Genomic DNA, 25424 nt, shown 5'->3' with positions numbered 1-25424 from the left:
GTAGGATGCTTGAGCTTAATTATCATGAGGTAGACATAAAGAATGATGTATATGTATTAGAAGCAGTCAAAAAGCTTTGAAATTCCTTGATTTCTGAGTGTAGATTGGCATTGAGGCAGATTAGAATTTAAATTCCCCTTTTTAGACCTTTCTTTATCACTGTAGTAGGAATAGAAAGACTTGGCAACCCAACTTAGCCTTTTACTACAAAATTATTGAGTTGTTAAAATGGTTTAATTATCGCTGCATTCCACCGTTGGGAAAGCTGTAGAGAAACACATTGTAGAAGAGTTTTAATTTTAAAAATACCGTTTGTTAATAATGTTTGTTAACTGTTCTCTTATTGAAATTTTCAGATAGGTATGTTCCTAATTTACTAAAGTCACTAAGAACTCAGAAAATAGTTTATATTTGTTGTGGAGAAGATCATACTGCTGCACTAACGAAGGTACTGTACTCCTGTAAAATTTTTTAATTAATATTTATGGTAGTTATTTCTGTAATTAGTGAATATCTTAATGATATGTATATTGAAACCTTGAGGGTTATTGATGTCTAAAAAATCATTTATCTTGAAAAAGGGACTTAGGTTATCATCTGTTCTCAAAAACAGTTTACCTTATATTTCAGCTTTTCTATGTTATGAAATGTGAATTGTGATCTGCTGTTTGTGTGGTGATGATACATATTGTTGCATTTTACAACTTAATATTAAATACTGCTTGAATAATATTGTGAGTGAAATAATTTCTTTTTAGTTTGTCAAGCTTGCTGTGGTTTGTGTATCAGTCTCATTTATATTGTGTAACTCTGCCCAATTTTAATTTAGCTTCTCTGTAGCTTATAAGTATAATAAGTTACAGAGGAGACTGAATTCCTCTATTATCCCTAGGCCAAGAATCAGTATTATGCAAGCAGTTATAATGAGCTTTCATCACCATCTTGCTAATTTTTTTTTTAACTCTGACCTCTCACTTTCTTGAATATGTACCAGTTCAGTATCAATACTGTATAATTCTCTAGAAGTAAAATGAAAATAGGGTAACCTTTACCAGTAGTGTTGTGTACTATAGTCATGTTAACATAAAGGAACTAGCAAATTATCATTGACTGAATTAGAGATTAACATTTTTGAACCTTTATCTTTGTTTATCCTGCGTAGTAGATAAAATTGTCAAGGAAAAATTACTTCTCATCAGATTTGTAAAAATTCTACACGTTTACCCCCCCCACTGGAAATTTTAAAATAAGAATTATTCTCAGTCCTTATCAAATACAGTGTAGTAAAGATACTTTCGGAGAAGGCGATGGCAACCCACTCCAGTACTCTTGCCTGGAAAATCGCATGGAGGAAGGGCCTGGTAGGCTGTAGTCCATGGGATCACGAAGAGTTGGACACTTACTGAGCAACTTACTTTCACTTTTCACTTTCATGCATTGGAGAAGGAAATGGCAGCCCACTCCAGTGTTCTTGCCTGGAGAATCCCAGGGACGGTGGAGCAATACCCACAAAATTTAAAAACAGAATAAGTAGACATGCATGTTAATGGATATGAGGACACTACCATAAATATGTCAGTCTTTTTCAAGTTCTTTTATAAATTTATTATGCAGATTACATGTACATATACCTTTTGACTTATCAGTCCCTTAGCAATTTTAAGAATCTATTCCAAAGATACAAAATTATGTATACACAAGGCCGTTTGCTGTGGTAATATTTTAATAACAAAAGAATAGAAGAAATCGAAATACCTAACGGTAGCAGACTAATTGAATAAACTGGTAATGCCACTGCGTGTAGTGTCACTCCCTGTAAAACAGAATGAGGAAGATCTCTATTTTGTTGTGAATGATTTTCAGGATATATTACCATTAAGGAAAAAGAAGATACATGTTATTTATATTTGAAAAGAATAGGTAGACCAAATGAGCCTTGCCTTATGTTTTGACTTTGAAACCTAGAAACTCTTAAACATAATTAAAAAGCTAACTTATATTTGTATATTAAAACAGTTCTACAAAATTACTAGTGGCACAACTACAGAAGATTTCTTTTAGGTGATTTTAAAGTATAGTATTTTGTGTACATCACTAGTGGGAAATAGCCTAAAGATAAATCGAATTCACAAAGAGCCTCTTAAATTGCATTCTGTTGTCTTATTGTTATTAGGAAAATTAGTACTGTTATTTTCACTATACTGCATATCAGTTCAGTTCAGTTGCTCAGTCGTGTCCGACTCTTTGCGACCCCATGAATCGCAGCATGCCAGGCCTCTCTGTCCATCACCATCTCCCGGAGTTCACTCAGACTCACGTCCATCGAGTCAGTGATGCCATCCAGCCATCTCATCCTCTGTCGTCCCCTTCTCCTCCTGCCCCCAATCCCTCCCAGCATCAGAGTCTTTTCCAATGAGTCAGCTCTTCAACATGAGGTAGCCAAAGTATTGGAGTTTCAGCTTTAGCGTCAGTCCTTCCAATGAACACCCAGGACTGATCTCCTTTAGGATGGACTGGTTGGATCTTCTTGCAGTCCTAGGTAGTCAGAAATAAATGCAGCAAATCATTGATAAGATGCTGAGAGCACACATCATCATTAATAAATGATACTGGGAAATCTGAACATCCACATGCAAAAGCTGGATGCCTAATTCACACCACTTACAAAATGTAGCTCAAAATGGAATAAAGACTTAAATGTAAGGCCTGAAACTGTAAACTCCTAGGAGAAAACCTGGGGAGAAAGTTTCTTGGCATGAGTCTTGGTAGTCATTTCCTGAATGTGACACCAAAAGCACACAGATAACAAAAGCAAAAATAAACTAAAAGCTTCTGCACAGCAAAGGAAACAATCAACAAAATGAAAACTCATCCTGTGGAACGAGAGAAGATATTTGTAAATCATACATCTGGTTAGGGGTTAATATCTAAAATACATAAGGAACTCACATAACTCATGACTGAGAAACAGTCTAATTGAAACATGGGCAAAGGGTTTGAATAGACAGTTTCTGAAGGAGATACACGAATGACCAAAAGATTATGAAGAAGGTACTCAGTATCGACATCACAATCTTCAGGAAATGCAAATCAAGACCACAAACTCACATCTGTTATGATCACTATAATTAAAAAACAAAAACAAAACAGGTATATGGAGAAAGGGGAACCCTATACACTGCTGTTGGAAGTACAACTTGGTGCAGCCATTACAGAAACCAGTATGAAGATTCCTCAAAGTATTAAAAATAGAACCACTATAAGATCCAGTGAGCCCACTTTTGGGTGTATTTCTGAAGGACATGAAAACAGTACCTCAAAGAAATAACTATGCTCATTTTACTGAAGCATTGTTCACAATAGCCAAGATATTTAAAAAGCCAAAGTGTCCACTGACAAATGAGTAGATAAAGGAAATGTGATGTGTACACGTGTGTGTGGGCATGCATACATATACTGGAATATTATTCAGTCATAAAAAGGGGAAATGCTTTCATTTGTAACTGCATAAATGAGCCTGGAGGCATTATGCTAAGTGAAATAAGCCAGGCAAGGACAAGTACTTAATGGTATCACTTATACATGGAATTGTGTAAAAAAAAGTGAGAGGGAAGGCAATGAGGAATAGAAAGTCAAATTCACAGAAACAAGAAGTAGAATGGTAGTTCCCAGGGTGTGGAGCATGAGGAAAATGGGGATATGTGGTCAAAGGGTACAAACTTCCTGTTATAAGATTTTTAAATTCTGAGGATCTAATGTACAACATAGTGACTACTAACAATACAGTATTCTGTACTTAAAATTTGCTGAGAGGAGATCTGAGCTTTTTCCTCCCCCCCAAAAAGTATATGAGGTGATAGATGTGTTAATTAATTTGACTGTAGTGATAATTCCACAGAGTATATATATGTCATGTTGTATATTTTAAATATTCACGATCTTATGTCAAGTCATTAATGTCAGTAAGATGAAAAAACCTGAGAAATAAAACTTTAGTTCAGTCGCTCAGTCGTGTCCGACTCTTTGCGACCCCATGCTATTTCTGTCCAAAAAAGGAAATTATAATTTTTTTGTGTATAGTAGTAGTGTCGGATAAGGCAGTGGCACCCCACTCTAATACTCTTGCCTGGAAAATCCGATGGATGGAGGAGCCTGATAGGCTGCAGTCCATGGGGTCACAAAGAGTCGAACACGACTGAGCGACTTCACTTTTACTTTTCACTTTCATGCATTGGAGAAGGAAATGGCAACCCACTCCAGTGTTCTTGCCTGGAGAATCCCAGGGACGGGGGAGCCTGGCGGGCTGCCGTCTATGAGGTCGCATAGAGTCGGACACGACTGAAGCGACTTAGCGGCAGCAGCAGCATAGTAGTATTGTATTATATATTTTTATCTTTTAGAGTTACGTACCATTGAGAATACATGCACATTTATAGGTGAAATGATTTATTGACCACAGTTTACTAGTTTAAAGTACCTCTAGCACAGTTTTCTGCTTTGAAATATCCCCCAAAAGGGGGTGGGAAGGGTATCAATGAACCAGGGTTGTCTAAGTTTTACCAGTTGAAAGTGATGATTATGTGATAATTCATATGTAGATACATACATATATATATATTTGTCTTTACTTTTGTGTCTTTGTTGAAATTTCCCATGATAAAAAGATTTTAAACAGAAAAATTAATTTCCTGACATAGCAGTCTGTATAAATACTTATTCTCCTTTCATTTAATAGCTAAATTTGTTTACATAGCTGCAACTATGAAGAAAAGCAATTGAACTGAAAAAATACTGTGCTTTTGTTAAACTGTCATCATGAAATACTTTTTAAAAAAGATTACCTTTAATCCAGTTATGTATTTTATGATAAATATTTTAAAGATTGTCTATAGTTCAGTAACACTATGCTAAGAGTAGGTATATTTGGGTGCTCTGTTTATACACACTTTTTTTTTTCTTTGCAGAGGTACTTTGGAAATTGAAAATGATACCATTTTTAGGTTTTATGAAATTTTCTGTGATTTTACAAGAATATGAGGATAGTAAAAGGCAGTGCAAAAAATAGTATTGGTTTAATGATGACTTTGTCATCATTGTCATCATTGGTTTGATGATGACCATAAATACTTCTAAAGTGAAAGTGAAGTCGCTCAGTTGTGTCCGACTCTTTGCGACCCCGTGAACTGTAGCCTACCAGGCTCCTCTGTTCTTGGGATTCTCCAGGCAAGAATACTGGAGTGGGTTGCCATTTCCTTCTCCAGGGGAACTTCCCGACCCAGGGATTGAACCCAGGTCTCCCGCATTGCGGGCAGACGCTTTAACCTCTCAGCCACCATGGAAGCAAATATACCTTGAAAAGGTAGCTATCTTATCATCCATTAAATTAAGAATACAATATAAAAGAAAATTGACTCTGTAGTTATATTAAAGATTAACTTACTTTCCTGAAGATTGTTTCCTTTTATCAGGCTTTCTAATCACAAAAGATTTTGTCTTCTTTTTAGGAAGGTGGAGTGTTTACTTTTGGAGCTGGAGGGTATGGTCAGTTGGGTCATAACTCTACCAGTCATGAAATAAACCCAAGGAAAGTTTTTGAACTTATGGGAAGCATTGTCACTCAGATTGCTTGTGGAAGGTAAGTGGTTATAGAAAAGAGTATTTTGATCTACAACCCAATTATTAAGGTTTTTTTTTTTTTTTTTTAACCAGGGGTCTTTTAATTATTACTATTATTATACCACAAATTCACAGGGAATGACTTCCAGCAGCAGGCTCCTTTCCATTGGTTCTCACAGAGTATGCTGCTTTGGTAGCATTTCAGATGAACTTGAGTACCTTTCCGTTTGGCTTCCTTTTTTCCTCCCTGATCATTTTTATTCACATGTTTCAGGAAACTGTCTTGGCTCTTAGGATACTTTTTGCTCGATGTACACATTAATTCTCTTGGCAAGAAGGATTTTGCCCTTGACTTGTTTGTTTATAGTATGCCAGTAGCATGCAAGGTAACATTGTAGATTCTTCCACTTTTGCTGTGGTAACATTTGTGGGTCATTCCTTTTTGAACAGTGCCGTCCCATGTGACATTACACTCGAAGTTATAGTCTTTTTTTCTTTTGCCTGTCCACCTTTTTCTTTAAAGAGTGAACAAATTGACTAATTACTTAAGACATAAGATTAATCAGTGGTGAAAGTTGAACTGGAATACTGATTTCCCCATCCCCAGTTCTTGGGAGTAAATAGGAGTCTGAGCTTTGTAATTGAGCTTTACCTTTAGTCCCCAGAGGCAAAATATCCTTTGCTTGACTAACTTGGTTTTGACCACTTAGCTTAATTTTTTTTCCAGCTAGTATATATCTCTATATAATTTAGTTTTCCAACAGATAATTCAGATACACAGAATTATGCTGCAGGTAGCCTTTGGTGACTTCCTTTTCTTTCTTTTTTTAACATCATGTGTGTGATTATCCATCTATGTATAGCCATGGTTCTCTATCGTTAGGTCTTACTGCTGTTTTACTCAACTGTATGCTTCTATAATTATTTGCTCATTCTATTACTGATGGACTCTTGGGTATTTCCATTTTGGGCAATTCCAAATAATTTTGCTTTGAACATTTATTATTTGATATACATAAACTTTAATGTTTCTAAAGTGTATAGTTAGAATGGAATTTCTGGGTTGGTTGGTGTTGTTTAATCCCATGGATGGAGAAGCCTGGTAGGCTGCAGTCCATGGGATTGCTAAGAGTCGAACTCGACTGAGCGACTTCCCTTTCACTTTTCACTTTCATGCATTGGAGAAGGAAATGGTAACCCACTCCAGTATTCTTGCCTGGAGAATCCCAGGGATGGGGAAGCCTGGTGGGCTGCCGTCTATGGGATCGCACAGAGTCGGACACGACTGAAGCGACTTAGCAGCAGCAGCAGCAGCAGCAGTCACTAAGTCATGTCTGACTATTTGTGACCCCGTGGACTGTAACTTGCCAGGCTCCTCAGTCTGTGGAATTTCCCAGGCAGGAATATTGGAGTGAGTTGCCATTTCCTTCTTCAGGGGATGTGTCTGACCCAGGGATTCAACCTGTGTCTCCTGCATTAGCAGCCAGATTCTTAACTGCTGAGCCACCAGGGCTTCCCAGGATCATAGAGTATACTTGAATTTTACAGGTTAATGTTATCCTTTTTACCAGAATGGTTACACCAGTTTAGTTTACCTTCCCATCACTATCAATTTGGTATTGTTACACCTTAAAATTTTTGCTAATTTCTTGGATATATAGTGGCCTTAATCATGATTTTAATTTGTATTTCCACAATTTGATAGGGATTGCATTGAGTCTGTAGATCACTTCAGAAGTATTGACATCTTAATAATATTAAGTCTTTTAATCCATGAATTTGGGATCTTTCCATTTATTTAATTTCTTTCAGCAATATTTTTTAGTTTTCATTGTATGTCTTTTTGCTGATTTTCCTACATTACTGTCTTTTGTGTTTATGTTTTGGGGTGAAATGTTTTACTTTCCTTATTTCCTTTTCTGTATATTCTGTAGCTATTTTTGTGTGTGTATGTGGTTACCATGGGGATTACATTTAATATCCTAAAGTTACACACGAACTCAAATTTATACAAAGTCAGTTTCAATAACATACAAAAACTCTGTTCCTATATGACTCTGTCCCCACTCGGTTTCAGTTATTGGTGTCACAAGATAACTTTTACATACCGTGTGTGTCCAAAAAAATTAATAATTTTATGCATTAGTCTCTAAAATTCTGTAGAAAACAAAATTTGGAGGAAAAAGCCCAGAGTTAGAATAGTACTAGCTTTTATAATCACCCATATATTTACTTGTGAAAGTTCCTCAGTCGTGTCTGTTTGTGACCATATGGATTATATAGTCCATGGAATTCTCTGTGCCAGAATGCTGGAGTGGATAGCCTTTCCCTTCTCCAGGGGATCTTCCCAACCCAGGGATTGAACCCAGGTCTCCTGCATTGCCGGTGGATTCTTCACCAGCTGAGCCACAAGGGAAGCCCAAGAATACTGGAGTGGGTAGCCTATCCCTTCTCCGGTGGATCTTTCCAATCCAGGAATCAACCAGGATCTCCTGCATTGCAGGTGGATTCTTTACCAGCTGGGCTCTCAGGGAAGCCCCATATTTGCCTTTACTGAGATGTTTATTTTTTTAATACAGCTTTGAGTAACTAGTGTCCTTTCATTTCAACTGTAGGATTTCTTTTAGTATTTCTTAAAGGACAAGTTTGGTGATAACAGAGTCCTTCAGCTTTTATCTATAAATGTCTTAATTTCTCTCTCATTTTTGAAGGAGAATTTTGGTGGTGGTTTAGTTGCTAAGTCGTGTCCGACTCTTGCAACTTCATGGACTGTAGTCTCCCAGGCTCCTCTTTCCATGGGATTTTCCAGGCAAGAATACTGTAGTAGTTTGCCATTTCTTTGTCCAGGGAACCTTCCCAACCCAGGAATCGAACCTGGGTCTCCTACATTGCAGGCAGATTCTTTACTGCTTGAGCTATGAGGGAGTATCAAATTCATGGTTGGTAGGTTTTTCTTTCTGTAGTTTGAATATATAAGCCTACTGCTTTTGGATCTGCAAAGTCTCTGCTTAGAAATCTGCTGGTAATCCTATTGAGGATTCCTTGTATGTGACAAGTCACTTCTGTCTTGGTTCCTTCAAGTTTCTTTGTCTTTCAACGATTTGATTGTAATGTGCCTCAGTATGGGTCTCTTTCAGTTTATTCTACTTGGAGTTTCTTGGATATTTGTGTTTTTCATCAAATTTGGACACTTTTTGGTTATTACTTCTTCAGATGATCTCTCTTTATCTCTTTTTACCTTCTGGAACTCCTACAGTGCCCTTTTGGTGCAATTCATGATGTTCCATAGGTCCCTTACGTTGTGTTTCCTTTTCTCCATTTTTTCCCCCTTGAGACTTAGTAATTTCAGTTGTTTTATCTTCAAATTCCCTTATTCATTTTCTTTCTGCTCAAATCTGCCTTTGAATTCCTCTACTAAACTTTCAATTTTGGTTATTATATTTTTCATCTCCATAATTTGCTTTTGGTTTGTTTTCAGGCTTTCTGTTTTTTTATTGGTATTTTCATTTTCTTCATATACTGTTTTCTTGACTGTTTTCATGTTTTTCTTTAGTTACTTGAGTATCTTTAGGAAATTGTTTTAGTCTGTTAAGGTTCATCACCTGGTTGTTTCATTTTTCTAAAGTAGACTTTTTTATAGCATTTTTAGGTTCACAAGAAAATTAATTTGTAATTAAACAGTCCATAATAGGAAAAAAGAAAGGAGCTTTAAGATAGCTTCTCAGATAACTGAGGAACTGCTCCAGAAAAGCATACTTTTCAGCACAGTTTTATATTGTGTCAGAACAAAGACCCATCAAACAAGTCATGAATAGATTCCTTCAGGGTTTCTAAAAGAGATATGAGCATGTACACAGTAAGTCCCTGTGGCCTTGAACCTGGGAAGAGAGTCTTTTATCATCGAAGGAGTGCCAGGATTGGCATCCCAGGAAGGGAGCAGGGATTTAATTTTTATTTTTACCATGGACATTGTTTATTTCTGGTCCTTGTGTCCTTTTCTTTAATAATTAGAGCAGGTATAGGATGTTTGTTTGATAGGCCACAAACCAGCTGTTTAATTAGCGTTAAATTTGTGTTATCTTAGGTATGAGCCAGAATGACTTCCCATACGTCAATATGTGAAAATTTCTTTTCATCACTACATTGACAGATTATTGCAAGTATACGTATTGTACATTAGGGTTTATTCTATTTGAACAAATGTATATTGATGTGCATCCACCCTTGTGGTAATTATATAGAGTATTTTCACTTACCTAAAAATACTTTGTGCTCCTCTTATTCATCCCCCCCACACCCTAACTCTTAGCAGTCACTGACTTTTACTCTTATAGTTTTGCCTTTTCCAGAATATCATAGTTGGAATTACATACTTTGTAGCTTTCTCAGATTGTCTTCTTTTACTTAGTAATATGCATTTATGGTTCCTCTGTGTTTTTTCATAATTTGGTTGCTGATTATTTTTTAATGCTAAATAATGTTCCACTGTCTAGACATGTTTGTTTATCTGTTCACCTACTGAAGGAAATTTTGGTTGCTTCTAAGGTTTGGCAGTTACAAATAAAGCTGTTATGAGCATCTATGTTTAAGTTTTTTATAGACACAGGTTTTAACTACTTTGGATAAATAATGAAGAGCCCTTTTACTGGATAATATTATAGTACTGCCTTCCAAAGTAGCTGTATCATTTTGCATTCCCATGTTGGTTTATTTTTTTCTTTGATTGGGCCATGCTTTTGTAGTTTTTAATGTTCTCTGAGATTTTTTTTTTCTTTTTGAAAAGTGGACCTTTGAACCTAAAATGTGGTAACTCTGGAAAAAAGATTCTCCTTCTTCTCTAGGGTTTGCTTATTTTTGTTTTGTTTTGATTGTTACAGATTGTCTCTGTGCCAAGGATCAGACTGAACTGTAAGCCTAAGGTCTTCTCAGCCCCTTTTCTGAGATTGTACCTTTTCCTGGGCATGCAGAATGACTTTCTAAATTCCCCTTTATCGGTTGCATTTCAGTGTCCTAGATCTTAAACAACTGACTTTTATTTTTTATGTTTTTATTTTTTTTAAAAATGAGAAAACACCTTTATTCTCTTGGGCTAGGATGGCTCTTTGAGGTGACCCTTGCCTTGTACACACCAAGCGCACAGAGCAGTGCACACACACACGTACATGCACACACACAAGGTTGACGCTTCACTTCACTACAATGTCTTGATGGCAATACTAACACTGACTTCTAAACATGCAAATAACATGATTCATTCACAAATACACCACGTGATGCTCTGTGACCTTCAGCAGACCTCTTCAATTATTTGGGGTTCCAGGCTCTCCACCAGGGACCTGGGGTTCTCATGAAACCTGCTGTGTGAAGCTGAAAAGCAGACGAACTACATCTATGAGAAATGGGAGGGGAGCTTGTAACTTTTGTAAAAAACGAAGTTCTAAAAGAAAAAAAATTATCTACATAGTAATATCCACTGTTCTCTGCAGTGTTAATACGATCCGGACTTGAATGAGTGGACTGTGGGAAACCACCGCAGGGTCTGGGCAGATAAAGGAAAGGCGCTTGACAGTGACTCTTGGCAGGAGAGCGAAGGAATAACGTGGGCAGAACAGGACAGATGTGTGGACAGATAGTCACAAGTCCCTTCGATTGTAATGTGCATGGATGGATGGGAGGGCGGGAGATAAGAAAAATGGAAAGCAATGAGTGTAACTTCCCAGGGAAGAAGTACAGTGAATTTTGGTCTGGGTGACTAAAGAAATCGTCCTCTTGTTATGAGAAACACAGAAATCGGAAACAACGTTCAGCTGGAGATGATGACGGGTCATTTGATATTGATTTAACCAACTTATTCCTGCAAAATTTTCTTGTGCCCAGATCATTCTTCAATGGCTTTTCATCAGAATTCTTGTCCTTTCCAGAGAACCCGAATAAGACCACAGTAAGCCATCTTCCTGTGTGGTGGGCTTCTAAGTTCTGTCCTTATCAGCCGTATCCTTTCTATTCAGGCTGAAGGGATGCTGATAACAGCTCATAGCATTTGGGCATGGACTGGAATTGTCCACCCCCTCGCTGTAGGGATGAATTTCCATCCCGCCACGGTGGCTTAATACACAACTGCTGTGGGAACTGAGCCTAAAACAGTGCCTAGGAGAACCTATGGGTTTCAGTCTTCTTCCCAAAAAGTGCATTAAGAAGGCTGAACTAGAGGATCTTCTGGGTCCTTCCAGCTCTAGAGACGGCCCCCTCTCTGGCCTCTTCTTCCCTGTGATGAGCAGCATGCATTTTTCAGTTAGCTCAGTGGAGAGAATACAGCTTGTGTCCATGGCACAGAACAAAGCTAACTGGGTCACAGGAAGATAGACCCTCTGACCTTGGCCTGGTTAGCAGCACCCATACAGAGGCCAGCCCAGAGAGCAGAGCTAAGCGGCCACACAGTGAGAGAAGAGGGCAGTGGGGAGGGCTAGGGGAGTCCACCACCCAGGATCGCCCACCCCAAGAGACCTGGAGCACAGCCATGCCCACTGACTGCAACTTGCTTTGCACCAAGTGTGCAGGCCCTGGGCTCTGAAGACAGGGAGATACAGAAGAAGCCCCCATCAACACCCTCCGCTGTGAAGCTTCTAAGCTGGGAGGCATTACTGAAGTCACAGGCGCCCTCATCACTAGAGGTCGAGCCTCGCAAATGAATGTCATCTACACAGGCTCCACTGCCCACCCCCATCCCATCTGTAAAAATATGTGTTCTCCTCATATTGGCAGTTCTCAGGCTCAAAACAGTGAAATGAAACAAAATATTAGTAAACTGACGAAATCAACCAGCACCTTTCTTCCTTTTGAACATCTGCCTAGAACTGCAAACTAAGAAAGAGACAAATACTCAATTAAAAATATCAAACAAATGTTCACCCTCACCTGAGATAAAAGATATGCAAATTAAACCCAAAAGCCACTATTCCCTTCTCACATTACTGAAGTTTCTAGAAAGCAGTAGCTTTTGTTAAGGGCATGGTGAATGAGCTGTCAGGGTTCTCCCATTTGTGAGTGTATGAGTGGGGTTGGTGGGGGTGTGTGTGTGGGGGATAGGTCTGTATGTAAACGGCTATTTCTTAAAAATGATTAATGCTATAAAATCTTTAAAAATCTGAAACCCTATAGACTAATAATCTCACTTCTTGGGATCCATCCTAATGAAATAATCAGAGATACATACAAAGTTTTATATAAGGATACTTACCCAAGTTTTAATTATGATAATAATTTTTTAAAAAGCTAGATTAAACAGTCATTTAAGGGACAGCTAAAAAATTCTAGTACCTCCATGTGGAAGATTATAATATGCACACATGTGTATAAAATGATGTTTTTAGATATTGAATGGTACAGGGAGAAAATGCTCATGGCACCATGTTAAATAATAAAGACAGGACACAAAAACCTAGATTCAGTGTATATAATACCAATTCCATCTAAATACATACAAATACAGCCTGGGGAGAAACACCGAGAGGAGACACACCAAAACAGCAACAGCGGTACTGGAGTCTAAGTTTTTTAAAAATGCCCTTATTTATACTTTCCTGTGTTTATGATATTCAGTCATGAAATATATTAGATCGAACCACATGAAGCTGCCATTTTACAGGTAAAAAATGGTCAAATAGCAGCATTTTCTTATACTTACTATTTCATCATCAGGGGAAAAAAGAACTTAACAAAAAGCTACATATAGGAAAGATTAAGAGAAAATATCTTCAAAAACATACTGCATATTTCAAGACTCAATGAGAATAAGAGAGACACAGAAGAGAAGAATAAATGAAAAGTAAATTACATAAGGTTTGAAGAGTTTAGGATATGGTATTTATGTGTTATCTGCTACCAAGAGATACTTAACCTGAATCTAGCAGGCTTAAAATCCCAATCTGCTGATAAAATTGAATACAAGATCCCAAGCAGCATTCTAAAGGTCCTGATGAGACGTTGGTACTACAAAACCTAAGGCTTCTCTCTTGTATTCATTGACATTCCACCCTTAAGATGTAATTAGTCCTTCAAATTGTTGGCGGTTTACTATAAATATTTCTTCAACCGACAATTTTTCGGTCTAATGTTGTGATTAACATACAACAAAGTACTTTCTTTAAACAAGAGGTAAATAGCCAAGATACAAAACAAACCAGACTGAGGCAGGCTGCTAATTGATGCACAGATTTTTAATACTCTCTACAGCTTTTTTTCTTTTCTTGGATGGCAGAGTCATGGATTTTATTATGAGCAATAGGATTGCCATTTCCCTTTCCAGTCTTAATAATTAAATAAAGAAACTGTCGTCACCACACCACAGAGGGATGACCACCTCTGCCAGGGCCCTCAAGTGGTCACAATCTCCTAAGATATAAAAAGCATATTGACTGTGAAGTTGTGGTTTTAGTGGGGCAGCCATCTCGGAGTTAATTTTCTTTAAGGTGGCAAAAACAAAACAAACAAACAAAACAAAAAAAGAGATGGAAATCTTGGATCTAAGATCAAGAGTTTCCTGGAAGCTAACCTTGCTGGGTTGGGTTGGTATTAAGGCACTGATTCAAAAAGAGAAGAAAGTACAGTGCCAAACATTATGGAGTTCTTTTTTTTTTTTTTTGGTAAATATTACCTTTTTAAACTTTGTCTCTTCCCCTACCACCTGTATGAACACACACACATACACATTTCACACATACACATTCATACACACTCACGCTCTGCTATCTTCTTTCACCTCTAAATTCTACCACACAATTACTGCTTTGGAGACCTCAACCATTTTTAAGAGACTCAAAATATCTCATTAACGTTTCTGAAAGATTAGCAGTCATTAAGAAAAGAGGACTGCAATTGGATAACATTTTCTAAATCTTCTGGAATTGTTGACTATCTGCAAAAACAACTGTAAAACTTATAATAGGTTAAAATTAAATTCCACTATCATCACAGATGTCAAATTCCACACATAAAGATTCCTAAAATAATCTCTTAAACTTACAACACACTAGTTTTGCTTTTAAATATCTTTAGAATGAAACAGTCAAGGTTTTATAAAAATGTCAAAGTTTAAATGAACTTATATAATTCTTACATTATTCATTTTCTAATTATGAAAGTCATATAATATTATTCTAGAAGTAAACACTGAAAAATTCAGTGTTTAACTAGAAAGTAGAAGTTGCCTCAAACTCCAGTGTCAAGAGATAACCATCTGGTTTCTATTTCTCCAACTAGTCTTCCTATGTATAGTTGCTTTCACTCACTCCCTTTTCCCCCCCTTTCCTCTTTGAAATATTTATCTTGGTGTCTTCACAATAGTATCTAAAGTCTTATATTTCCATACAGAAAAAAAGCAAGCTGAATAGGCAACTCCAGAGAGAGAATCAGAAAGCAACAAACCATGAGGCTGTTTAGTGGTCTGATACAAGGTTTTGTCATTTCGGCCAGGCTGTTCTCAACTATATTATCTATAGACAGTTTCTAGGAAATATATTTGGTCAAAGAAAGTTAAGGTAGAAAGTCAAATTTTAAACAAAATACCACAAATTCAAATCAAGGTAATTGAGGTTTTAGCATCTGGGTGGTTCAATGACATGAAAGTTTTAAGGGCTGTATCAAAGCACTGGCAACTGTTCTCAGCCTGCTGGCTTTAGCACCTGAGTGCCCCTCATCATTCCTGAAGTCGGCCAGCCCTCATAACAAAGACCAATAGCAAAGTTTCAGTGAATGAGATAACCCTTGCCATCCAAAAGGTGAAAAACAACATCTGCTGAAAAACCAAATGAACTGCAGTGACGGGTTCAGCAATCGGCCTGGAGGATTTCAGAGATATGGTCTTTGCCTCTGGAAAGAAAAAACACAACAGAACAATTGTCTCAATCCCACGCTCTGAGTTCTAAACTCTCTTTAGATCAATTAGCATGAAGTGTCCTGCCAAGCTCATTATTAGAGAAACTCTGGGCTCCTGCAGCCCCATGGTGTTAAACGGTCCTCCAAACTAGAGGGCTCTGCAGCAAGGACAATGAGGACTTGATGGGGGCGCAGACTCCTTGGGTTTCCTTTGCTGATAGCCATTTCTAGGATTTATTTTTAAACTGCATTAAAAAAAAAATTAGACTCCAAGCATCTTTTCAAAGATTTTTTTTTAATTGAAAAACTGGTCCTTATTTATTCTCCTGTGTACCTCCAATCTCCAGTTACCTTTTATAGCTAAAATTTTACAGCCAAATGTTTCTGGAATCTGTGACTTACTCAGATCCCTTATTAGATAACGGTGATTAGCTGTCAAGACCTCCAGAGCATGTGGACACCCCGGCATCTTAAGTTTATGTTCTAAGGAGGTGGGAAGACAGAATTTTTTTTCTTTCTGGCACAGGCTTCCTCCACTCACCCAATCCCCCTAAATCTCTTGGGCCTGCCAAGGGCCTGACCTTCCGATCTCTGCAGAAGAGGGTGAAGTTTGGCGGGAGCAAGGCCCAGTAGATGAAGGCCGTCTGTTCAACAAATATTTGCTCACCCCTCCAGTGGGAGGGAAACCATTTTCTATAAACTGCCTGCCTTGGGTAACACTTGGAGCCCTTCAGGAGGCTTGTTCAGCTGGTGGCCTAGAATTAGACACCTAATATCAAGGTAAACATAAAGTCCAAACCCACAGAACATTACGGAAAACCAAACGAATTTACCACACTTCCCAGGTCACATCAAAGCCAACACAAGTTCTGAGCGGCTCCCTCTGACTGACTTTTAAAAGGGGCAAAAGAAATAAAGGGAAGAAAATAGAAGAAGATAAAATTAAAAAACAACAACACACACACCAGCCCTTTCAGTCCTGGAAGTCTTCAGCTGGAGAATAGGCTTGTGACAATGCTCAGAAGGGTTACAGAAGAGACTTATCCTCCTTTTGTGTCTGTTCCTCTGTAATCAAAAGCTGCAATCAGTGATCAGAGGACTGATCTCATATATAAGGACAGAATCCGTATAGCCTGCTCTGGCTCCCACAAGCTGTGTCCAAGATACTCCTGGATCATTGGATAACTGCCTGTCACAGGGTTGAGGGTGAAGGGGTAGGTAGCTAATACTGTGCAGAGTGCTGAAATTAATCAAAATTAATTGCAGTTTATCACCCAAGCCTTCCTTTGGAAATTGCAGAAGGCAGGAGGAGTAAAGGAAAGATATATCCGTCTGAATGCAGAGTTCCAAAGAGTAGCAAGGAGAGATAAGAAAGCCTTCCTAAGTGAATGCAAAGAAACAGAGGAAGAGAATAGCATGGGAAAAACTAGAGATCTTGTCAAGAAAATTAGAGATACCAAGGGAGCATTTCATGCAAAGATGGATACAATTAAGGACAGAAATGGTATGGACCTAACAGAAGCAGAATATTAAGAAGAGGTGGCAAGAGTACACAGAAGAACTATACAAAAAAGATCTTAACGACCCAGATAACCACAATGGTGTTATCCCCTTCACTCACCTCAAGCCAGATATCCTGGAGTGCAAAGTCAAGTGGGCCTTAGGAAGCATCACTATGAACAAAGCTAGTGGGGATGATGGAATTCCAGCTGAGCTATTTGAAATCCTAAAAGATAATGCTGTGAAAGTGCTGCACTTAGTATGCCAACAAATCCGGAAAACTCAGCAGTGGCCACAGGACTGGAAAAGGTCATTCCAGTCCCAAAGAAAGACAGTGCCAAAGAATGTTCAAACTACTGCACAATTGCACTCATCTCACTCACTAGCAAGTAAAGCTCAAAATTCTCCAAGTTAGGCTTCAACAGTACATGAACCAAGAACTTCCAGATGTTCAGGATGAATTTAGGAAAGATGGAGGAACCAGAGATCAAATTGCCAACATCTGCTGGATCATAGAAAAAGCAAGAGAGTTCCAGAAAAACATCTACTTCTGCTTTATTGACTATGCCAAAGCCTTTGTTTGGATCACAACAAACTGGAAAATTCTGAAAGAGATGGGAATACCAGACCACCTGACCTGCCTCCTGAGAAACCTGTGTGCAGGTCAGGAAGCAACGGTTAGAACTGGACATGGACTAATAGACTGGTTCAAAATTGGGAAAGGAGTACGACAAGGCTGTATATTCTCACGCTGCTTATTTAACTTCTATGCAGAGTACATCATGCAAAATGCTGGGCTGGATAAAGCACAAGCTGGAATCAAGATTGCCGGGAGAAATATCAATAATCTCAGATATGCAGATAACACCACCCTTATGGCAGAAAGTGAAGGAGAGCCTCTTGATGAAAGTGAAAGAGGAGTGAAAAAGTTGGCTTAAAACTCAACATTCAGAAAACTAAGATCAGGCATCTGATCCCATCACTTCATGGCAAATAGATAGGGAAGCAGTGGAAACAGTGAGAGACTTTATTTTCTTGGGCTCCAAAATCACTGCAGATGGTGACTGCAGCAATGAAATTAAAAGACACTTGTTCCTCGGAAGAAAAGCTATAACAAAGCTAGACAGCATATTAAAAAGCAGAGACATTACTTTACCGACAAATGTTCATCTAATCAAAGCTATGGTTTTTCCAGTAGTCATGTATGGATAAGAGAGTTGGACCATAAAAAAAGCACTGAAGAATTGATGCTTTTGAACTGTGGTGTTGGAGAAGACTCTTGAGAGTCCCTTGGACAGCGAGAAGATCAAAGCAGTCAATCGTAAAGGAAATCAGTTCTGAATATTCATTGGACACATAAATATTCATTGGACTAATGCTAAAGCTGAAGCTGTAGTACTTGGCCATCTGATGCAAAAAACTGTCTCAGTGGAAAAGACCCTGATGCTGGGAAAGATTGAAGGCAGGAGGAGAAGGGGACAACAGAGGATGAGATGGTTGAATGGTGTTACAGACTCTTTGGACATGAGTTTGAGCAAGCTCCTGGAGTTGGTGATTGATGGCAAGCCTGGCTGGGGTCGCAGAGTCTGACACTCTTGAGCCACTGAACTTAACCATACCCATTTTGGAAATTTGGAAACTTTAAATTGTTGCTCTAGAAATAACATTAATCTTTAATTTATGTTAATACTTTCCCAGGAGTTGAAGACCTTCATTTACCTTTCCTAACTTTCATTCTATATATATTATTAAACCCCAGTCACATAATCAGTGCACAAATAAAAATGGCTGTACATGCATTTACTCCCTTCTTTTCTCTTTAATTTTTATAATAATTAGTATCATTTTCCATTTAGCAACTACCCTCTGGTATTTTCTTTATCTAGATTTGCAGGTTGCTGTTTCTTTGCATATTTAAAAATGCCTGTATTGCACCTTCATTCATGGATGATTTTGCTGGTTATAGAATTCTAGCTTGGCATTTGCTTTCAACACTTTTAAGATAACATTCCACTGTCTTTTGGCTTCAGATTTGAGAATTCAGCTGTTGGTATGTTGCTCCTTTGAAGACAATTTGTCTCTTTTCTCTTTGTCTCTTCAGTGTTGCTTTCATTTGTTAAAGAATGAATTTTCTCATTTTCTTACTGGGCTTCTTGAATCTGTGGAGTAATATCTTTGATCAGTTATGGGAAATTCTAATCTCTTTATCTCTTTCGATACAGCTTTTCCTTTCCTCGTAGGACCCTGGATGTATATTTGTAAAAAGAATTTTATTTATTTACTTACGGCTGTACGGGGTCTGTGTTGCTGCATGAGCTTTTCTCTAGTTGTGGCAAATGGGGCCTACCCCCTAGTTGTGGTGTGTGGGCTTCTCATTGTGGTGGCTTCTCTCATTGCAGAGCATGGGCTCTAGGGCTTGAGGGTTTCAGTATTTGCAGCTTGTGGGCTCAGTAGTTGTGGCTTCTGGGCTCTAGAGCACAGGCTTAATAGTTGTGGTGCATGGGTTTGGTTACTGTACCACATGTGGGATCTTCCCAGATCGGGGACTGAACCCATGTCTCCTGGATTGGCAGGCAGATTCTTTACCACTGAGCTGCCAGGGAAGCCCCTGATTGGATGTGTATTAAATTGTCTCACTCCACCTCGTAGTTTTTCTCTTAACTTTCCACATTTTTGCCTCTATTTGCTGCGTTCTTGATTATTTTTATGATTTATGCTTCAGTTCACTAATTCTCATACTATATGTATTTTTTGTTAAACCTTTAAGATCTCAATTGTGATTATTGTGATTTTTCAGTCTTAATGTTTCATACTTTTTTTAAAAATCTGAAAGTTTTTTTTAAAATATAATATTTCTAGCTATTGGTCAGTTTTCAGCCTTGGCCTTTATTTCTTTGGACTAAGGAACTATTAAACATAATTATTCTAGGTTCTTGTGTTTGAAAATTTCAACATCTGAAATCTTTAGCAGTCTGTTTCTATTGTTCTTTATGCTGGGATAAGTTCAGTGTACCCTGTTTCTTTGCTCAGTTTTGTTTGTTTGACCATGTATTTGAAAAATGGTCTATGGGAATAATTTGTCAAAGCCTTCATCAGGATCTGTTATAAAAGGTAAATAAAAGCTCAACATGTAAGTGGGCAGAAATGTTTACTAGCATAATGTTTATTAGACTGTTGAAGTTATACATGAATATATAGTCAGTAAAGTGTAGAGAGTTCAACTTTCCTTGTTCAACTTCATGCATAATTCATTAAAAGATTATAAATATTTTTAAGTAATTTTTTTTCTGATGAAATATTTAATCAGTCTCCTGTGAGATATCACATTATTTACTGTTAATCCAGTTTTGTAATTCTTCATAGTTAAGATGAGCATGATTTGAACAGTTATTCTTAGCTCTGTAAACTTAGTTCTTTCTAATTTTATTTATTTAACTATTGGATTGGGGGAGGAATTTCAGTTATATATTGATAGAGATGTAAGAACTTATCTACAGAGGGAACGTCAGTTGATATCTTCACCAGTTTGATTTGCAGGTAGTTGGTATTACAAGAACTATGTATTATTTCCTTAACAAATAATTGTCAGGAACTTCTTGAAGGAAGCAGCCAAGGGATACCAGAAATATGAACTCATCAAGGAGATAATCTAAAAGGAAAGGGTTCAAATTCCAGTAGTATAGTATCATACTGTTTTGAACTATTACATCAAATATGGGACTTCAGATAGTTATGTTTGTTCAGTGGCTCTAACTCTATGCAGTAACCCTTTGGAGAGTTTTTAGTAACATGTATTGTTGCCTAGGCTCACTCCTAGGTGATTCCAAAATGTGGCCAGGATTAAGAACCACACCTTTAGTAGACCAGTATGTGGAGGAATTTAATGAACTAGTATTGAGCAGTAATTTTCAAATTATTGATATGTTCCTTTAAAATATCACAGTACTACTTCCTGAAGGAGGTGAACTGGACAACGTTAAGCCCTTCTTCAGCCACAGCAGTTTGTTTTATATGCTTGTTGTTCTGTCGCTCAGTTGTGTCCGACTCTTTGCAACCCCATGCATGCGGGGGCTTAGGCATGCGGCATGCCAGGCAGGCTTCCCTGTCCTTCACTATCTCCCAGAGTTTGCTCAAACTCATGTCCATTGAGTCGATAAGCCAACCAGCCATCTCATCCTCTGTTGCCCCCATCTCCTCCTGCCATCAGTCTTTCCCAACATCAGGGTCTTGTCCAGTGAGTCGTCTCTTTGCATCAGTCCAGTTCAGTTGCTCAGTCATATCCGACTCTTTGTGACCTCATGGACTGCAGCACGCCAGGCTTCCCTGTCCATCACTAACTCCCAGAGCTTGCTCAAACTCGTGTCCATCTAGTCAGTAATGCCATCCAATCATCTCATCCTCTTTCGTCCCCTTCTCTTCCCGCCTTCAGTCTTTTCTAGCATCAGGATCTTTTCAAATGAGTCAATTCTTTGCATCACGTGGCTGAAGTATTGGAGTTTCAGCTTCAGCATCAGTCCTTCCAATGAATATTCAGGGTTGATTTCCTTTAGGGTTGACTGGTTTGATCTCCTTGCTGTCCAAGGGACTCCAAAGAGTCTTCTCCAGCACCACAGTTCAAAAGCATCAATTCTGCCATGTTCAGCCTTCTTTATGGTCCAAGTTTCACATGCATACATGACTGCAGGAAAAACCATGGCTTTGACTGTGCAGACCTTTGTCAGCAAAGTGATGTTCTTTTCTTTTTAAGAAGCTGTCTGTGTTTGTCATAGCCTTTCTACTAGTTCATTTGTGGTTTATTTTGTTAAATGTGTATCCTTGATTTAAAAATTTTTTATTAACTTTAGCTCATCTGGCTCTGAGATGAGATGGTTGTTAGAGTCTCCTTAGTTTTTCAGTTATATGACAGGCTAGATAACTTGAAAACTGTGGAATCAAAAGGTCCTTTTAAGTAAATAGCATAGATTAGTTTGCAAGGAAGTAAAGACAATTCCACTGGGCGAAAACAAGGAAATCTGAAAATAATACCTGTTAGTTTGAACTGACTCTGGAGCTACTCTGAAAAAATTTGCCAATCTGGGTAATGTATTTATTAGCTTGTTTTGCTTGACAAACGACCCCCAAATTACTGACACAATTACCTATTTAGCTAGTAATTCTGTGGCTTAGTGATTTGAGCTGAGCTTTATTGGGCAGTTCTCATCTTAGCTGAACTCAGTTGATCAGTTGATGGTCTGGATAGGGGCTGGGTAGTCTGTGGGGTCTTTAGCTGGGTTGGCTTATCTCTGCTTCCGATTGTATATTATCCTTCAAGCTAACCTTAAGTTATGCTCAGAATAGTATAGCAGGGTTCCAAAAGAGAGAGGTAAAGAATGCAAAACCACCTGTTAGGCTTAGGGTCACCTCATGCAGTCATTTCTGCTTCATTCTGTTCAAAGCAAGCCGTAGGCCAGAGACCAGTTTTAAGACATGGAGAAATAGATTCCTCATCTTGATGGGAACCCCTACAAAAGTCATGTTGTAAGGGTAATGGGTATAGGGAATGGAATAACTTTGGCAGTTTTTATAAGCAGTATACCACAGATGGCAAGGGAATTTGGAATAGGAGGTACGACTGAAGAAGTGGTAGAGGTGGTCGTGAAGCCTGTGAAACCATCTCCTCCCAGTAAAGCCACCTCATGGGAAGGGTCCACAGTGAAATATTCTCTTGCTAGTTTAAGGAGACTTTTCTGGCCTTGGCTTAGTTTCTTGTTTGGATCTTCCCTCAGAATTTGTAACCACAAGACTGTCCTAAAGTAGGCTTGGGACTTATCAAAATAGTCCTGAATTGATGTATATGTATTATGTTTCACAATGTATTAAGGGTTTTAAGTGAAGTAACTGTCTGGATGATTTGAAAAGAAGAACGAGAAATGGGAGAAAACATAGTCGTTAAATTTTTAAATTCAGTGGCTAATGGAAACAGCAGGTTGGACATACTGCTAAAGAGAAAAGTAATAATATGAAAAACAGATCTAGGGAAATTAGTCACAAGGGATACGGATATTTAGGAGAAGTTAAAAGACTGTTAGAGTGTTGGGAAGATAAAACGTTTGTCTAATATTATCAAGAAGAGCATTGACTACATGGGAGAGGGACAGTATTTACAGAAATAACATAAGAATTTGCCAGACTTGATTGGATCCATGAAACTTTGAGGAACACAACACCTGAGTTGGATGGTCACCTGTAGCCCATTCCTAAATATATACTGATGAAGCCTCAGAGGGAGTTGGACAGATTCAGGATTAGTGGGTTTTCGCTAGCTTCGGTTTTGTAATTTCTTAGGTTTGTAATTTGTTTGCTTCCACTCTGGTACCTCTAGAGAAATCTGAGTGTGTATACATAAGAATCATTTTCTTTTGAAGAAAGGAAACATTGTCTTACCATACATTTTTATATGTACCAGTCTTCTGCGTGGTTCTTGCCCTAAAGCTTTTGAGTGATACCCACGTGGTATAGGCCCTTACAGAATACAGCTTTAAGCTAGAACCTGAGTGAGAAGGTGGTGGGCTGATTTCCTTGGACAGCAGTTAGATGCTGCCTGTAGTGCTGAATCATATAGTGTAAGAGATATCATTACAGAGCTGGGTCTTTTTAAATTCGGACATTTGTGGGAATTTTCTGGACCATGCTTAAGCAGTCTGCCTGTGTGGTACAGAATTCATTCAGTATAGAATAAGGCTATTGATAAAATTTTGTACAGAAAACTTGAAAACTCTTATGGTCTTATTAACTTACTTTTGAAGAGAAAAATTATACCAGTAATGTTCACTGTGCTTTTCTAAATGTAGATTATTTTTATATTTACATGAAAGGTAACATTAAGTCTGAGGTTTTCTGTCATTTTACTCTAGGCAGCACACTTCTGCTTTTGTTCCTTCATCAGGACGAATTTATTCTTTTGGACTTGGTGGTAATGGACAGCTGGGAACTGGTTCAACAAGCAACAGGAAAAGTCCTTTCACTGTGAAAGGAAATTGGTTTCCTTATAATGGGCAGTGTCCGCCAGATTTTGGTAAGTTCTTTTATATTAAAGCTTTGCAGCACATGCTAAAACTGTTGTTAAAATGTTGCTCTTAAGAGGTAAACTTTTCTACATTTGAGATGAAAGAATTCCAAGATGCATTGTTTAGGGAAAATAGCAAGATACGGAATACTATATACTGTGGTTTAGTTTATTTATATTTGCTTGTTTATGCATAAGAGAAGGCAGTGGCACCCCACTCCAGTACTCTTGCCTGGAAAATTCCATGGATGGAGGAGCCTGGTAGGCTGCAGTCCATGGGGTCACTAAAAGTTGGACACGACTGAGCGACTTCACTTTCACTTTTCACTTTCATGCATTGGAGAAGGAGATGGCAACCCACTCCAGTGTTCTTGCCTGGAGAATCCCAGGGACAGAGGAGCCTGTTCGGCTGCCGTCTACGGGGTTGCACAGTGTCAGACACGACTGAAGCGACTTAGCAGCAGCAGCAGCATATGCATGAGAAAACACAAGATAAATAAAATAGTGAAAGTGGTTTCAGAGGGTGGAAACCAAATGGTGATTAGAGACCAGTGGGAGGGAAATATTTTTGGTTTTTTATTTTTGATTATGGTAAAATACACTTAACAAAGTTTATGAACTTAACCATTTTTAAAGCGCTCAGTTCAGTAGTGTTAAGGACGTTTACATCGTTGTGCAGCTACCTTCAGAGCTCGTTGCATCTTGCAAAACTAAAACTTCCTGTTCATTAAACAACAATTCTCCATTCACTCTTCCCACTAGCTGGCAATCATTCTGCATTCTGTCTCTCAGAATTTGACTTGACTCAGTACCTCATAAGGTTTCCCAGGTAGCTCACATGTTAAAGAATCTGCTTACAATGCAGGAGACCTGGTTTGATTCCTGGGTTGGGAGGATTCCCTGGAGAAGGGAGTGGCAACCCACTCCAGTATTCTTGCCTGGAGAATCCTGTGGACAGAGGAGCCTGGTGGCCTATAGTCCATGGGGTCACAAAGAGTTGGACACGACTAAGCAACTAACACTTTCAGTTTCACCTCATAAGTGGAATGATGCAGTATTTGCCTTTTTGTTATTGGCTTATTTTATCAACTTACGTTAATGTCCTTAAAGTTCATCCGTGTCACAGCAGGAGTGTTAATAGTAAGGCTATTAACAGTATGTGTGTACAGATTACATTTTGTTTATCTGCTAATTGCTGATGGACATTTAGATTGTTTCTACCTTTCAACAGCTGTGAATAGTGCTATAAACATAGGTGTATAAATATTTCTTTAAGATCCTTCTTTCAGTTCTTTTGGGTATATGCTATTACTTTAACAGTCTTGGGTATATATGAGACTTTAACAGATATAACCTTGTCTATTTCTCTGAAATTTGAACATATGTATAT

At 38.2% G+C, this 25424-nt stretch overlaps 1 protein-coding gene across 13 annotated transcripts in view; it reads left to right on the top strand.

The window, feature by feature from the left end:
- HERC4 (HECT and RLD domain containing E3 ubiquitin protein ligase 4) overlaps window positions 1-25424 on the top strand; it is a 128917-nt gene that overhangs the window by 42970 nt on the left and 60523 nt on the right. For all 13 annotated transcript variants that reach the window (XR_011252983.1, XR_011252982.1, XR_011252984.1 and 10 more), the window contains 3 exons: window positions 357-448; window positions 5505-5635; window positions 23883-24043. Coding sequence is in view for 9 of the 13 variants with exons in the window: in XM_069571810.1 (XP_069427911.1) it covers window positions 357-448; window positions 5505-5635; window positions 23883-24043 (384 nt within the window). In the remaining 4 variants the exon portion in view is untranslated. The remainder of the gene's footprint in view (window positions 1-356; window positions 449-5504; window positions 5636-23882; window positions 24044-25424) is intronic.

This window comes from Ovis canadensis, chromosome 25 (assembly GCF_042477335.2).
Source record: "Ovis canadensis isolate MfBH-ARS-UI-01 breed Bighorn chromosome 25, ARS-UI_OviCan_v2, whole genome shotgun sequence".
In the NCBI taxonomy this organism is placed as follows: Eukaryota; Metazoa; Chordata; class Mammalia; order Artiodactyla; family Bovidae; genus Ovis; species Ovis canadensis.
The sequence above is the reverse complement of the archived record's forward strand: the minus strand, read 5'-3'. Positions and strand labels throughout refer to the sequence as shown.